This window comes from Anas acuta, chromosome 4 (assembly GCF_963932015.1).
Source record: "Anas acuta chromosome 4, bAnaAcu1.1, whole genome shotgun sequence".
Taxonomy (NCBI): domain Eukaryota; kingdom Metazoa; phylum Chordata; class Aves; order Anseriformes; family Anatidae; genus Anas; species Anas acuta.
Window position 1 is genome coordinate 14769762 of NC_088982.1, and position 15913 is coordinate 14785674.

The following is a 15913-nucleotide window of genomic DNA, read 5'->3' on the forward strand; positions in this document are numbered from 1 at the left end:
GAGTTGAGGTGGAGATCAAAATAAGTTAACTTTCAGAGCAGAGGGGTTTTGTATTTCAGACTCAAGTTTGCTTTGGGGAAAAAAAATAAAAAAAATGTGCACCTGCCTCTATAGTGTACTAGGCCTGGTAAACTGTCCCTACCTGAAGGTCCTACCTGTAGGACACCAATCAGGTACAGCATTACTTACAGACATGGCTCCAAACAAATATATTTGCAAAAACAAGTTTTCAAAGTGATGTGATTAAAAGATAATAAAATATGGCAACTCAGGTTTTTGGCAAACATTTTATAATTTTTATATAAAAATCTCAGTAAGAAACCAAGCAGAATATCTGACGGAAACATCTGCCTTACAACAAGTTCAAAAAAAACAACCCACAAAAGAGAAAAAAAATAAAGGAAAATTCCAACCCCCCAGAATCCTTTGTAATTATAAACCAGAATATGAACAAAACACTTAAAATAATCTCAGATTGTTTGGCAACTCATCACATCATTACAAGAGACACATTTGATCATAAGAAAAGTTTAACTTTATATACAACTTCACTTGAACATTTGCTCTTACCAGAGTTAATATACATTAAAAAAAGATTCTGGCAATAATACCAGGTTCTATTTTTAATACCTGTGTATAAAACGTAACATAAAATGCTGAAGCTCTATCGTTAGGAGAAGTGACATTTGATTTCAATGGGTTCTTCTTTGTTAAAAGAGACAAATACTGAAAGAACAGGTGTTTACTTGCAAAATAAAACAGTTTGTTTCATTTCAGGGTAGAGCTGGCTGACTGAATAAATGTAACCTAGTACAATTTATTTCTTGAGGTTGATAGTAAATTCATGAGTGAAAATATAATCCAGTAAGATTACATTTTAAGTTTTATACTTTGTCACAAATGTGAACCGAAAGGAGCCAAGCCCCTTTCACAATGCTAAACTACTTCAATGCATGCGAGAAAAATACTTTACCAACTGTCTGAGCATATTTTAGAGAACTTCAGGTTTTAGACAGCCCCAGTAGAGTGGAGGGAAAGTTTCCTACTGACATCTGCATAGAATGTAAAATATATAATTAAAAAAACCTAAGGTATATACTAAAGTTTACAGACCAATGCTTTCCATATAATAAATAAAATGTCCATCATGGATTAGATTCATACACAGAGTAAAATACAACCTATTTTTACAAGTTTATGTACAAAGTGTATTAGTAGGCCAAGGGTGCCTCGTGGGTTGGAAGCATCTGCATTAGCATGTCACATTGGGTATCCCCAACTTTCCAAGTCAGTGATAAAATATATAACTACTTTGTTTTTCATTCAGATACAAAGTAAACTTATTTTTCATCTGAAATAAATGTACATAATATTCTGTATAAACAATAGTTTATAAAGCTGTTTAAAATGTAACTTAGAAGTACTGCATCGATTAACTTAGAGCTCTGAAACAAGCACGTGCAAATCCCTTTGCTTTAAAAAAAATAGAAGCACAGATTTTTTTCTCTTCCTTTTGACTCTTCCACAAAGAGTACTAGTTGGTAAAGATTATCGTTTAGCTTTCTTTACCGGTGTCTCCTCTGTTTTCTGCTGGCCTTTTCTCCGTACTGCTGTTGGGCTGCCTTCCCTTTTACGCTTGGTAGACTGCACCTTTAACCTAAAAAACATCATAATTATTTTAGCAGTGGTAGGACCTGAAAAACAAGGGTGGTCAGGCACAATCCTGGACAGAACTTAATTGCCCATCTCTGATGAATTATCAGGATATATTGTTTAAAAGCTTACTAATATAACATTACAGTTTTAGTTGCACAGACCCGAGGGAGTCCCTGCACAATCCCATCACATCTTAGCAGGGTACTGCATACTAGTTCTGTATGTTGGAGAGTGCTCCAAATGGAGAACCTAGGGCTCCTTCCTCTTCTCTTTTGGACTGACTGGTGGATTACAACAGAATATATAACAAACTACACTATCTGCTACCATCTCACAAAGATAGAAGAATAGTAATAATGGCTCAAGCCTTGCATACACAATAGGGAATAAAGGGCTGACACCACATATCCTTATCTCTGTTTAAGCATCTATATATAAGCCCACCATATTTCAGCTGCAACCAATTATAAGTGCAGCTTAAACTCTTGGCCATTCATAACCATCAGGTGAACTGCGACAGCTATCAGTGCATGATACACATCTGCCACTGTTCTTGATGTTTGGTTTGAAAACATAACTCATACGCTTCATAGTGGAAGACAATTGAATGTATTTGGCATATAGCCTGTTTTACAGGTAAACTACAAGATGAATAGCAATGTTTGTTGCTCCCTTTGGATTGTACACAGTGATCTCAACTTCAAAAAAAGTGCACCAGGGAAGGAGGGAAAGGGAAGTATTATCAGAACTTGGTATAAGGCCTCAAAGTTTCTCCTTTCTTACCAGTTGATCTTAGAAATATCTTCAAAGTTTTAGATCCATGACATAGCATGTTGCTTTAACCTGAACTACAGCTGCCCTTTCCTCTCCCCCACCCCATTCAGGAAAGAACCAGAGCTCAAGTTAAAATATTGTTTAACAGCATATTCAAATTCTCCCAAGAGGTTTCCAAGGAGACACACACACACAGACACACAGACACACACACACAGAGACACAGAAAATCTAATCTTGCAAATGTTAAAGAAAGGAAGAAAAAAGGAAAAATGTAAACAGAATAAAAAATCCTTTGAAAGCTTTTATATAAAACAAAAGACCAGAACTGAGCAACATTAAGACTGCAGTTCAGGTTTTGAACCAGTATGTTACATACAACGGAAGGATCGATATAGTGAATACCCAAACTGAAGTGGCTTTAACTTTCATACTTACTGTGTCAATGGAGGAGATTTAGTAATTTTTGTATCACTTGGAGATCTTTTTTTCACTGCTAGCTTCTGTTGTTTTCTGGGAGAAACTGAACTTGGACTGCTGCCTTTAGAAGTTGCACGTGTGGTTGGCTTGCTGGGCTGCTTTCTGTAATACAAAAGAATGATGAATGTATATATAACAAAATACTTTTACCAAGTCACTTTCTTCTTGCATTCCAATTGTGGAAAATTACGACCGCACAGCATTTGCAACAAGTAAATCAAAATTGTTGAAAGAAACTGAAAAAACATTTGCATGATTTGAGACAAAGTACCAACCAGAGACGTGTACTTTTGTACCAAAACATGGAATCAAAAAGACTGCTTTACTGACAATATTTAACAAATAACCAAGTAAAAAAACCTAGTTTCAAATCTACAGTAATTCTGGTACATAAATGCCCATGTATAAAAAAAAATATCTTTGAGTACCAGCATAACAACAAAAGAAGCAAGGGGAACAAGCTGTGAAAGGAAAGGTAATTATCTTATCCAGTGTAAAGAAAGAACTCATATTAGCCTTGATACCCATCAGTTCAAAACATGAAAAGGTGGTTACTGAAATAACAAAAATATTGATAAATTAAAGGAAAGTGTTTCCAAAAGCAATCAAAATGAAAACACTGATATCTAAACATTTATTACGATTTTAGAGTTCACTGTTAAGTGAGATAAAAATAAGTCCTTTTACCTTTACCACAACAGAACTGTTGCTTGCAAAGCAGTAATCTTCACAGGTTTATATTAAAAAGAAAAGACCACATAACTACTACTTAAAATTATAAATTCAAGGGAGTTTACTCTGTGAACAGTGCTTCAAGTAAGCCCCAAAGGCTAACACCTAATACAAAATACTCAGGAAAGACATAAATCTGGTGGATTTACAGAAATCTCACCATGAGCACAAAACAAAGCCTGGAATCCAATTTGTTCTGGAAGGTATCTATGCAGATTAGAACTTCCCAAAACTGGTATGCTCCTGTGATTCCACAAAGCAAAGTCAAGAGGATGACCTATATATAATTAAGTTTGCCAACAGAAAGGTATGTATACTAAAGACTGACTTCTTGAAAACATTCTTGGTACACCAATCTTTTGCAGTAAGATTATTTTCCTGAGCTTGGAGATCGCTAACAGATAAATGAAGTCCTACAGTACTGCTGATTCATGTATTTAACTTGGGTCACATTTGGAAACAGAAATGGACACTGAAAAATGTATTCCTGCCTTGTTCCAACTCTGAATACCAAACAGTAAAAATAGCAGATTCATATCAGAGGTCCCTTTTTACCTTTTGGAGTTAAGTGCTTTCAGGCACATCTTCTGAGACATCCCTAGGACGAAGATTGCCAGCAGGATCAGTTCTCATCTAGCAAATTCAAGTGTGTCTTTTGTGGCCCTAATAGGTTCTTGTTTCCTAGTAACACTGAATAAAGGCAAAAAACCTTTTGCCCCTCCTGATTTGTTATTCACTATTAGAATGAGAGCTACCCTCTGCCGTACTAAGACCTGACTCCACTTCCAAATAACACTTTCCATTCTTCATTATCAGAAGAAACAAGAGGCTCTTTTCCCTTACTATGAAACCTCCCCTTTTGTCTCTACATCCCCAGAGAAATGGCACTGGAATTAGATATGGAATTATTTGGTAAGTTCAAATCAATTAAAAAACAAAAACAAAATCTACAACTGAGAACAATGTAGAAACAAGAATCTGCTATCAGTGTCTCTACAGTTACCTTTGAGCCTCTAATCTTGTGGCTGGTCTAGTTGTGGACCCAGAATGCATTTCATCATCTTCCTCCTCCTCTTCTTCCTCCCCTTCCTCTTGCTCTCTTACTTCCTCTTCAGAAGATGTTAATTTTCGACGTTTTCTTTCTGGCTCCAGCGTTTCTGCCCATGTAAAATTTTACACATGTGCTATAATTTTCCAACAGCCCTCCAAAAGGATATGGACACTTAGTTTAGAAAAGGTATTCTATTCACAAATCCCATTTTAAGTAAGTATTTTTCCATTTCCTTTATGCTTCAACATTTTTAATTCACACTTGTTTGACTTAATCTTGCTAACACATTCACAACAGTTTACTTATGCAGCTCATAGCCAGAATTCATAGAAAATTCATGAGGCTTTATAGAAGCATCTGGGATGTAGCAATTTTGACATGAGATTACAGCAATTTACACATATTTACATAATATTTACACTAGCTGTAACTCAATGATTTTTCCTCAAGAAAGGAAAATTGAATAAAGCTTATCTTGTTGCTATCAGTATACAGAAAAGCACAGTAATATCTCCTCATTCTGTTAGGAATAGCATGGTTTCATGTTTTTACCAGTTTCCTCTGACTGAACCAGAGAACGCCTGGGCTTTCTCCCTCTTTTACGCACAGCCATATCTGCTTTCCCAGCTTCATCTTCCTGAAGAAATAAAATACAATCAAGTAAGGCCAGAACAATTTAATTTAAATAGAAGACAGACATTTTTCATTACATACTGCTTAAAGACTTACAAAATTAAAATGCTTGCACTTACATTTGTTGTTTCTTTCTTATTTGATAAGTCTGTACCTAAAAAGAAAGAACAAAACTGAATCCTGAGCTTCAAATCTTTTGCTACTCAGTTAAAAACCACAAACTTCTTTTGAACTCTGTCAACTTTGCTTAAACAACACAGAATGTCAGAAAACATTTAAAGTCTCTAAATTAGAATTTGGCTTGGCTTTGTTGTATTTTGTTATACACAGACTGGGACAATGATTTATTAATATTTTTTTTTAAGCAGTAAGGCTTTTATAAGACTGATACTATATTTATTACTTTGTTGCATATGCTTTTTTTTTTTTTTTTTAATTTTAATGGAAAAACAGAAGTTACTTATCCCTTTTAATTACTGTCAATCAGTTACAGCACCACAGAAAAATTTAGCATGGAAGGGGCCTCTGGAGGTCATCTAGTCCAGCCTCCTGTTCAACGCACAGCTCAACTGAAAACCTGATCCTACTGCTCAAGATCTTGTTCAATGCAATTCTGAAAGTCTCTAAGACCACAGATTACATACATAGTCCCTCTGGGCAACCTTGTTATAGTGCTCAACTACACCCATGGTGAAGCACCAAGATGGCTGTAGCTCAAAAAGGCAACACTGAAAACCTGTATATATAATACCTAATACCTAGCAAATGAATTAGGTGACCTCCTCTGTTGAAGTGGCCTGGCTTTTCAACTCGATGCTTCTTACAGACTGGCTTGTGCATGTTAAAATACATTTACAAACCCTATGAACTGTGTTGTCCCAATCTGCCCTCTCTCTATGGTATATGGCTACTGCTTCTACTCTAACTCTGTGGTAAGAAAAATAATTTTATGAATTTTGAGGTTTGCCAAATGGAATTATCTGCAATACTGCATGGGTAAAAATCCACAGCTGTGGAAGGAGAGTAGCAGCCTAAACAAAAGCATGTTTTTATACCTTTTTTATGCCATAAAATTGCCTTTTTTTTCCTCCAAGAAGGCTTAAAAAAAAAAAAAAAAAAGAGACCACAAACTCTAAATCCATCACTAATTAGACCAGATGAGTAAGAACAGAAGAATGTCAACTCAGGATCAAAACCAGATCTCAAAGCAGAAACATATTCTAAAATTCACATTTTTTTTTTTGAGTTGTGCTGTTAAAGTTATGAGGAAAAGCTTTTACACAGAAGCAAACAAAATGAATTGCAAAGATGTGTAACTATTTGATGAAGAAGCATAATAAAACATAGGACTCTCCACTGCATTAACTGTTTTACATAAACTAAGTCTAATATATAAAAAACTTTTTATAATTCTGTTGTGTACTGAAGACAGATATTTAAAATTCTGGTAAGTTTTGGCAAGTTTACAGCAAAACATTTCGTGATTGAAGAAGATTTCATTTAACTACAAGACGCTCTTTTTTTAAAAAAAAGAAACAATCTTCCCTTTAGGGTGACAAAATGTAGTACTTTTACCTCAAAGTAAGTATAAAAATGATTAGCAATAACAAAAAATCCTACCAACTTTACAGCAGCAACCATTAATTAGTGCAAAATAATTTTAGTTTCAAGTTCAGCATCAGTTACTTCTCCTTATTCAGGAAGAGTTTTCCAGAGAAGCTTTTCTGCTGCTGAGCATGTACAGAGGAGAAGCACACTAAGGAAGGACGTTGCCTTCAGAAACCAGTTGTCTCCAACTGTATGAGTTGTCCTGACTGAAAATGACTTCTCTGCTTCCCATGAATCCATCTCTGTCGCAAAACCTTGTGCAGAACATCCCAAAATTACCAGACTAAATGGACTGCACAAAGGGATTCCACTGTTTTCCTTTCCCTGCCAAAGGTTTTCCAATCCTCACATGAATGCTAACATATGATGAAAAGTTTCACAAGATATTTCATCCACTTCATACACTTTATATTGCCTGTGACATCAACAGCCTTTTACCTCAAAAACGAAACGTTACTTAACACACTAAATTAAGTTTTAAGTACACAGTCAAGTGTCTGTCCTTTTTAATAAAAAGCAAGCCAAAATGTAGTTTTACACCTTTCTCACATTCTTGTCTGTTCTTTTTGCAGTTGACAGAAACCAAGTACCACACACCAGCTAGCCCTCCAGAGACAATTCTGAAGCATATGGATTAAAGCTGACATTTAAAAAATGCAGTGAAAATAGGAAATAGTCCATATGTACAGTGCAGCAAGATTAATGCCTCTGTAGAAACCTAGGCTTTTGGAAAGTCCTGAAGGTTTGTTTTGAAGATCTGCTTTCTCAGATTTCTTGCATGAATGTTTGTATTTGTCTACAAACTTTTTTTTGATTATCTGCTTCATGAATAAATTATTAAAAATATTCAGAAAAACTGCAACATTTTACTTCTTACATCGCAGGTGTTTGAATAGGGAAGGGAAATATAAAAATATCTCACTTTATATTTGACTTTAGTTTGAAACACTAGAAGCATATTACCAAGTAAAGTTAAGTGATCATCTTAGAAAATGTTTACTTTTTTTTTTTTTAGGAAAAGGAAAAGAAATACTCCTTCAAGCTGCCACTGACCTTTTCAGACTCTTATCAACAGATGATGTAATTAACTGAACATAACTTACTTTTTTTTTTTCCTACAAGCATTTTAAAGCAGTTAATGTGAAAACTTATTTTGATATTCTTTGCATGATAGAAAATAAGTAGAAACAGCACCATGTGCCACACACAAATGCTTGGGTAATATTCAGCAATGCATTACTCTACACTTGAAGCTGTAGGTGCACTCCTGAAATTAATTCTCGACATGGTGCTCTTTTCTTAAATGACAGCCTCAGTAGGAATTAGGGACAAGTCTTCACTGTTCTGTTTACTCAGGTATTTTCACAAGTTGATAACACTGACTGCCAGAGATGATGTTTAAGAAGGACCCATTTGATGGTCTTGAGCACCCCCTTGCATTTCTCCCATGATTTGCTTACCTGTTTGAGGACTTTTCCCTTTACTTGCAAAGGCTGAAGACTGCAGCTAGAATTTATAACAAACAAACAACACACAAAAAACACACACACAAAAACAGGAAAATCCAGGTTTGTATTACATAAACATAGAAATTTCCATTCATTAGTAAAACATAACTGCAAATCCAGAAAACACAAACATTCTAACCAATATGCAGAAAGTTTGTACCTAATTGCCCACAAACAAATGAAATGACAGTAGTTTCAGTAACCAGATGTGGTAATTTACACTGGAAGTCATTACAGTGAAATATATTTATGAAAACTTAATTCTCAATGATACATAGAAAAGTTTAGTGCAGTCACTTTATGTAATCACACACAGATTTGCAAGTTGTAGTCACCAGAATTTTGTTTTTACTCAGAATACAGAAAAAGCTATATAAAATTACATAATCTCCTATGATGAATGTCAACAAAATCCAGTTGCTTTCATTGTTACATGACTACACTAAGATGTCTGTAACATTTTTGAAGTAGTAACAGATTCTCAATGAAACCTTGGAAAAACTGCCTTGCAAAGACAGTTATTCACTTTACAGAACCATTATCTCAAATGGATGGCAAGTAGCTGTTCCTCCTGCAGCCAGCCCGTAACTGACTGACACACCTATAGGTCATCACTTGGAGGTGCAAGACAGTTCAACGGTTGAACTAGAACAAGACAACTCAGTTCCAGTACTGAATATGCTAGGGTATATATATCCCAGAGGGGATTTAAAATTAGTTTTAATTCTCATTTGAAACCAAAACAACACTTCAAATTACTTTTCATTAAATTGATACTGAAAAATAATGATTAGGAAAAAGATTTACTAGAATTTTGAAACAAAGTTTTACCAGGCCTGTAAAAGGGACAGGACGCTGAAAGGGCTGCCTGAAACACTGCATGGACAGGACAAGCAGGGACAAGAACACCTGCTAAATTCCCCAGACTTCTGACAGCCATGCCAGTGCCTGCCTCACCAGGCAAGCAGGCAGAACACACCAGCTTCACTAAGTGTTTATTTTTATTTTTTAATTTTATTTATGTTTTTTTAATCATCTCTTTCCAAGCAGTATTTCTATCCTCAATCCATTACTACCCTGTGCTGTAATCCAACTGGACTGCAGAAACACTTTGAACAGAAAAGTTGGCAGTGGCTGCACGTCGTGTGGGTCAAGAAATCAAGATATTGTTGAGCTTTAGTAGACAGATGTTTCAGGAGCTCTTAGATTACTATCAGCACGTCTCTGTATTCTGAGTTTACTGTACACATTGTAATGTAGATAACAACTGGATTGCACAATACTTTAAGATATTAATAATTAATATATGCTATTATTAAAACAGGCTCACGTAGAGAAGAAAAACTGAAGTTTTCTTTAGGCCAAAATAACCCTCAGCACAAATCAAAAGACATGTCAGCAGGATGAAGTTCTGATCACATGCACAAGTATACTGCTAGACAGTGTAACATTTATATTATTTACGTTGTACTGTTTAATCCTGTTATTTGCCATGTTCAGACATAGAAGTATGTTTTGCTTACCAAACTCAGTTATATCAGGATATATTTTTCAGTTTTTGTATGCTTAGACTGAAATCAATTACCAAGTTTTCCATAAAATGTTTCTGAAATACCATTAACTATTAAACAGAATAATGGTTCTTGAGCTAATATGTTTAAATGCACCCAAACAAAATAAAGGCACTTACATTCCCACTGCTCATATCAGCTTTTGACTCCCCACCTGAGGGAAGAAATATGAATTCAGAACTTGAACGTTACTATTTTCATTATTTTCCCACACAGGTGTTATGAATTACTTACCACCAGGCTGCGCAGCTTCAAGAGGGTATTTACGAGGCCTTCCTCTTTTCCGTTTCACTATGACAGGCTGATTTTCCTATGAAAAATAAAGGACAAAAGTATTTTAGTTACTGTAACTGACATTCAGTATTTGATCAGTATAATATAAAGACTGCTGCTAACACAATGTGCTAGCTGCAGAAGTAATGCTTGTCTGTTTAAAAATATAGGTGAGGCAGGTTCTGTAAGAGATGCTGCTGTTTATAAAATCCATAGCTGAAAAGAAACAAGACAACTCCTGATTGTATTAAATTTTCTGTGGCTGTAAGGAAGTGCTATTTAACAGTCAGTGTCCTAATTATCCCAGTATACAGATTGGTAAAGTTCTTTATATACCTATACATACACACACACACACCTTTATATACCTATATACAGAGGGTCTTTAGTTAAAAAACAAAAACTTTTAAGTTTAAACTATGAAGGACATCTACAAGTAATAAATACAGGCTGAAAACCTCTAGCAACAGACTCTTCCATTTACAAGAAAGGAGAGTACAAGCCCTCAGTCTAGAGGTATCCTGTTTTATTTTCACAGCTATTTATGGTGTTGGTGAAGTCAAAATTTTAATATTGCTGTCAGCAAAATACAAAGTACTTGTTTTCAGCATGAACCTATATTATCCCAATTAGTTATCACGAATAACACCACTCACCTCTACAGAATTTTCATTTGATTCTAGACCCTGCTTCATCTTTTCAGACATTTCCTGCTCGATGCTGGATTCATCTTCTCACAAACACACAGGAAAAAAAAAAAAAAAGAGAAACTGTGCATTTTTGTTTTGTTAGAAAAAGAAAAAGGTACAAGCCACAGTCTCTGGACTAAAAGCATTCTGTTGCCCCAAATTCAGCTTCCCTATCAACACTCATTGAAAATCAACACTTTGCCTTGAAGCAACAATATGTTGAACTGCCAAAATGCTTCCATAACACTAGATGAGTTAGAAGTAACTTTTAATTTAAGGTGAAAAAAGTTCAACAAGCCACTGCATAATTTTCTTCCACATCCCATGAAATAGGAAGCTGTATACAGCACAGTGAGGATATAAGCAGTGAACATACAAGCTCACTGCAAAAACAGCTTCAAATTTTTTTTGAAACATGCTCACTGGAGAGACAAAACTATTAGCTCAAACTGGTATTAGGAAAGGTACATCATTCACACAAAGGCAGACTCTAGTTACATCAAAGTCACTATTAGCCCTGTGGACACACTATTTTTATTACTTTTTTAAAAAGCATATTTAATGTGTCAATTACAACAGTGTAGCTTGTAAGCTCTTCCTTGTTGTTTTTTCTATGTAAACAGATAGGACTGTTTTTGATTGTGAACATGTTCCACCCCCCCCGCCCCAATAAACCCTTACTTATTTTTGTTTAGAGTTGGAAGAAGCTATTCTTTTCACATGTTCTGAACATGCTGTTCTCCCTGTCCAACTATGTATTTGCAACTGGCTTCCCTAGTCAGGCTGTATACTGAAGTGGATGCATAATATCCCTGTAACTCCTTACCTGGGTCAGGCTATCACCACCAGGAACATGAGATTTGCACTCACCATTAAATGGTGATATGATAGCACTAATATTCTCTAGTTGCTTTCTGTTCTATATGCAAGTATTTGGCTGGGACTGAATTTCTCATTGCTCCCAGAATCATTCAGATGTAGCATTCAGTATGGGTTAAATTGCAAAGACTGTATTTTCATTACCTTTTACTTCCACAGCATTTCTAGGAAGTGTATGCGTTGCATCAATTTCTTTGGACACTTCTGCTGTATCACCTGAAGTAACTTCCTGCATTGTTTTGAAACAACAAAGAAAAGAGCAACTTACTACAAATTAAAGAAATTGTCACTTACCTGGATTTAAAAACAAACAAACAACAAAAAAAAACAGCTATGTTGTAATCTCTCAAAAATGTTGATGCTGAGAGCCTTCATTAAAGTCAATGGGTAAAATAATCCAAAATATTCTGCATGTACTCTTTACAATGAACACCCGTTTTTCCTTAAGTACCTGTTCTGACCTGGAGGGGATTTGTGCAAATACAGGACTTGGGTCAAGTAAGATACCCTCTTGCTGATCTCAGATCAGTACAAACATAAAGATGCTGAACTGACTGGACAGCTGGCCTCCCACAGTGCTCCATGGGATCCTAAGTTCTTAACTATTGGGCAAATTGGTTCATCACAGATCAAAAATATTTGGTCACTACACTATGCGCAACAACAGAAACCTCTGCATTTTTTTTTTCAGTTGACCCCATGAAAGAATATAGAATTATTATTCTATATTCATTTTGCGTTCAACACAATGCAAAATTAATTATCAGTTAATAATGGAAATACCTCCTAAAGTAAACTGCTATAGAAATAAAAACTTAGACTTAAGTCTAACATTACATTACAATTATAGAACATTAAAAAATTTTCTTGAAAATACCTTGGTGTTAATAGGTTTTGTTTCAGAACACTGACTTTGTTCATCATCTTTTCTCACATCCTGAGCAATCGGCTCATTGCCTGAAAAACAAACAACAGTTCAAGCATTAAAAAAAAAAAAAGTCTTGTGTATTTGTCAGATTTTGATGTTGCTTTTATACCAGCAATACCATTAGTGCTATTGGAATGAAATATTAAAAAGCAGCATCTTATTTACAGAACTATGAACAGGAAGTTATGCTGATCTCTCTTTGAACAAAACACAAAATAATTACAACAAAGAATTCCATGTTTCTTATTTTTTTGAAATATGAGCCTAAAATTGAAATTTCACTGATACCATATCAAAAAATTAAACATCAACCATAACTTCAATCCAACCAGAGAAATCTGTTAATGAAACGTGGGACACTACCATAAATACTGCCTGGCTTCAAATTGCTTACTTCATCAAATCAACCTCCTTAAAAGCAGAAGGAAAACAGTTAACAAAGAAATGACATAATTAGTTAGCCTAATGTAACTTTTTTATTGTTTTGTTGCAAAAAAAAAAAATCAAAAAAATTTAGTAAGCTTTTTTTGAAGTAAGTTTTTGCTTCAGTTGAAGGCAGAGTTTAAATAGCTATTACTGTCTCATTAAATAGCTATTATCATCTCGTGATTATGTCAACAAAATGCCTGAACAAATGTATTAGCTTAGAAATATTTATGCTTGTTCAATGGACTAATTTCCTTCTCAACTTTTGCTTCTAGACACAAAAAAAAGGTTACTCTAAAACTTTGGTTTTCCCAGTCTAACAGGAAGAAACAATGTCCATTGAATGGCCAGGTATTTCCTTGATGATCAGCTCTCCTCAGCTTTATTTTCCTTCCATTTTTTTTTTGTTTAAGGATGAAGTCAGCAATTATTTTATAGATTAAAGAAAGTTTGTTCCCCTATGATCAAAAAAGCTACAATACTCTTCTATATACTACTGAATTTTAAAGTATATTTTAAAGTATATGAAGCTATTATTTTAAAGTATATGAAGCTATTTCAAATATGTTGAGCTGTTTTGGAAAGATGTATTTTTTGGATTTTGTAATTCCCCATTCCAGTCTTTCCTTCAAGAGAGAATTTTATGGCCTGATCACAGCAGGACTTTATTTTGCAACAGAAAAGCTTTACACATATTTGTGTATTTCTGTATCACTTACATTTTCCTTTATCTACTGTTCCTGAAGATTTACATTGTATTCCTTTAGATCTATGTTCTTCAGTTATCTTGGTATCCATGTTTTCCACCTATGCATAGAATACAAAAAAGGATAACTCTTTACCTTCTTTTCCATCTTTATTCCTCTCCCATAAAGTTTATAAACATAGAAGGGATACAGTTATTCCTATTCACTACTTTTAAATACAGTATCCATTAAAATGGTAAGTAGTGGAATTACAAAAGCAGTCTGTTTCTACAGCACAAAGAATGTTACTACTATTATGAAAGCACTTCCAGCTTGCAGTATTTGCACATTCTTAATTGATCCTTTTAATGAAAAAAATGCTTAGTTTTAATTAGGCATCCTACTATGTGTTTTAAAAGCAATGTATCATAGCAATATACTCAAAATATATTTGGATTTGAAAGAAGGACACTCTCCAACATGCAGAAACAAAATCCGTATCTCATTAGAACCAAAACATGATCAAACAAAATTGTAATATATATATTATATATAGTATAATAATATGTTTTATATATATTACTATATATAATATATTACAAAGTTTAAAAAAAAGTTGAATATTCAAGTTCAAGAAACTACAGACACATTTTTTAACCTGTCACCTATGTAAACTGTCTTGCTACTGCTCCATAAGAAACACTTCAAAATCTTCACAATCAGCCTTATTATAATTACAGGTTCCACGTTCTTGTGAGATCACAGTGGACTGCACTAAAAGAGCAGCTTTCTAGTCCCAATCAAAGGCCCCACTAAAATCCCTATTTTGCCCTCTTTTCTCAAGGAGAGGAACAAGCTTCTACCTTCTAACAGTTAAGAACACTCTTCAAATAGCTGTAAAACGTTAAACAACAATAAAAGATTTATTTACTTGTAAATTCAAAAGAGTAATGAGGCATCAACCTACACAGCTGCACAGTCTCCATATATACACATACATAGGCTCTGCATATACAAGAAATAATATTTTTGTTTAGAGAATATTTAATGTAAATAGAAGTTTTAATGTAAATAGAAGTAATGCAAGCAAGAAAAAAGCAGCATAAACTGATAGTAAACTTTAAAAAAAAAAAACAAAAAAACTTACATGAATAGTTTCTCTTCCTGTAGCAATATTCCTCTGCTGCAAATCTCCTAAAAATAATAATAATAAAAAAAAAGTTTAGCAGCAAAATATCTTCATATCTTCTATTTCACCTCTCTGAAAGGGCTCTAAGTAAGTACGTGACACTATATAACTTGCTTTCAGTGTTGAAAATACCATTTACCCAAGCACCTTACCCTTTAACAGTGTATCATCAAACAAAAATAAAGCAAATGGATTTCTAAAGCATAGATAGATGAGAATCATGTTAAGATAAAAATACAGGCATTCACGAGGCTGTGTTCTGTGAAACATACAGGAACCTTGAAGTCGCAAATACACTTCTGACATTTGAATGAGTCAGTCACCAACATCGCAGACCGAGATGCTACATCATGGGATGAAGTAAGCTATGCTGAAAACTAAGCTGTAACATCAGGCTTGGCAGAGAACTAAAGTCTGCACAATTGTAGCAGTGAGACAGCGCACATACGGAAGCTGTTTGATTGCTAGACTGTGCTGTACTCCAGAGCCAAACCTTACATATCACAAAAATGTGGAAAATAATTACATATTATGGAAACTAAAGAGTCCTCCGCAATTTGGAAAAATTCCATACCTTTCAAAGTCATTTCATATGGATATAAGTAGAGAAAAAAAAAAAAGCTGTTCTGTGAGAGGGTTCAAAAAAAAAAACAAACAACCACCTTTATATCTGATTCACATAGGCAAATGAATTAGTATTTTTATTTTAAAAAGCTGCTAACACTTTCCAAACAGCTTTTCTTTCAGCTAGAACATAAACCCATGATCCAATAAAGCTATTTTTACATAAAACTCTATACAGTTTGTAGCTGATTTCTTAAACCTGTAAG

At 34.4% G+C, this 15913-nt stretch overlaps 1 protein-coding gene across 2 annotated transcripts in view; it reads right to left on the minus strand.

The window, feature by feature from the left end:
• Positions 1-273: 273 nt before the first annotated feature.
• The window catches only part of BOD1L1 (biorientation of chromosomes in cell division 1 like 1), a 35509-nt gene continuing 19869 nt past the window's right edge, over positions 274-15913 (minus strand). The window contains exons 13-25 of one of the 2 annotated variants that reach the window (XM_068679936.1): positions 15042-15088; positions 13928-14015; positions 12732-12811; positions 11999-12083; positions 10943-11016; positions 10248-10323; positions 10133-10167; positions 8395-8437; positions 5446-5480; positions 5246-5330; positions 4646-4799; positions 2869-3012; positions 274-1657 (exon numbers count right to left, since the gene is read on the minus strand). In XM_068679936.1, the coding sequence (XP_068536037.1) occupies positions 1549-1657; positions 2869-3012; positions 4646-4799; positions 5246-5330; positions 5446-5480; positions 8395-8437; positions 10133-10167; positions 10248-10323; positions 10943-11016; positions 11999-12083; positions 12732-12811; positions 13928-14015; positions 15042-15088 (1055 nt within the window). In that variant the 3' untranslated portion in view covers positions 274-1548. Of the gene's footprint in view, positions 1658-2868; positions 3013-4645; positions 4800-5245; positions 5331-5445; positions 5481-8394; positions 8441-10132; positions 10168-10247; positions 10324-10942; positions 11017-11998; positions 12084-12731; positions 12812-13927; positions 14016-15041; positions 15089-15913 lie in introns of both variants that reach the window. The other variant, XM_068679935.1, reaches the window with a different exon arrangement.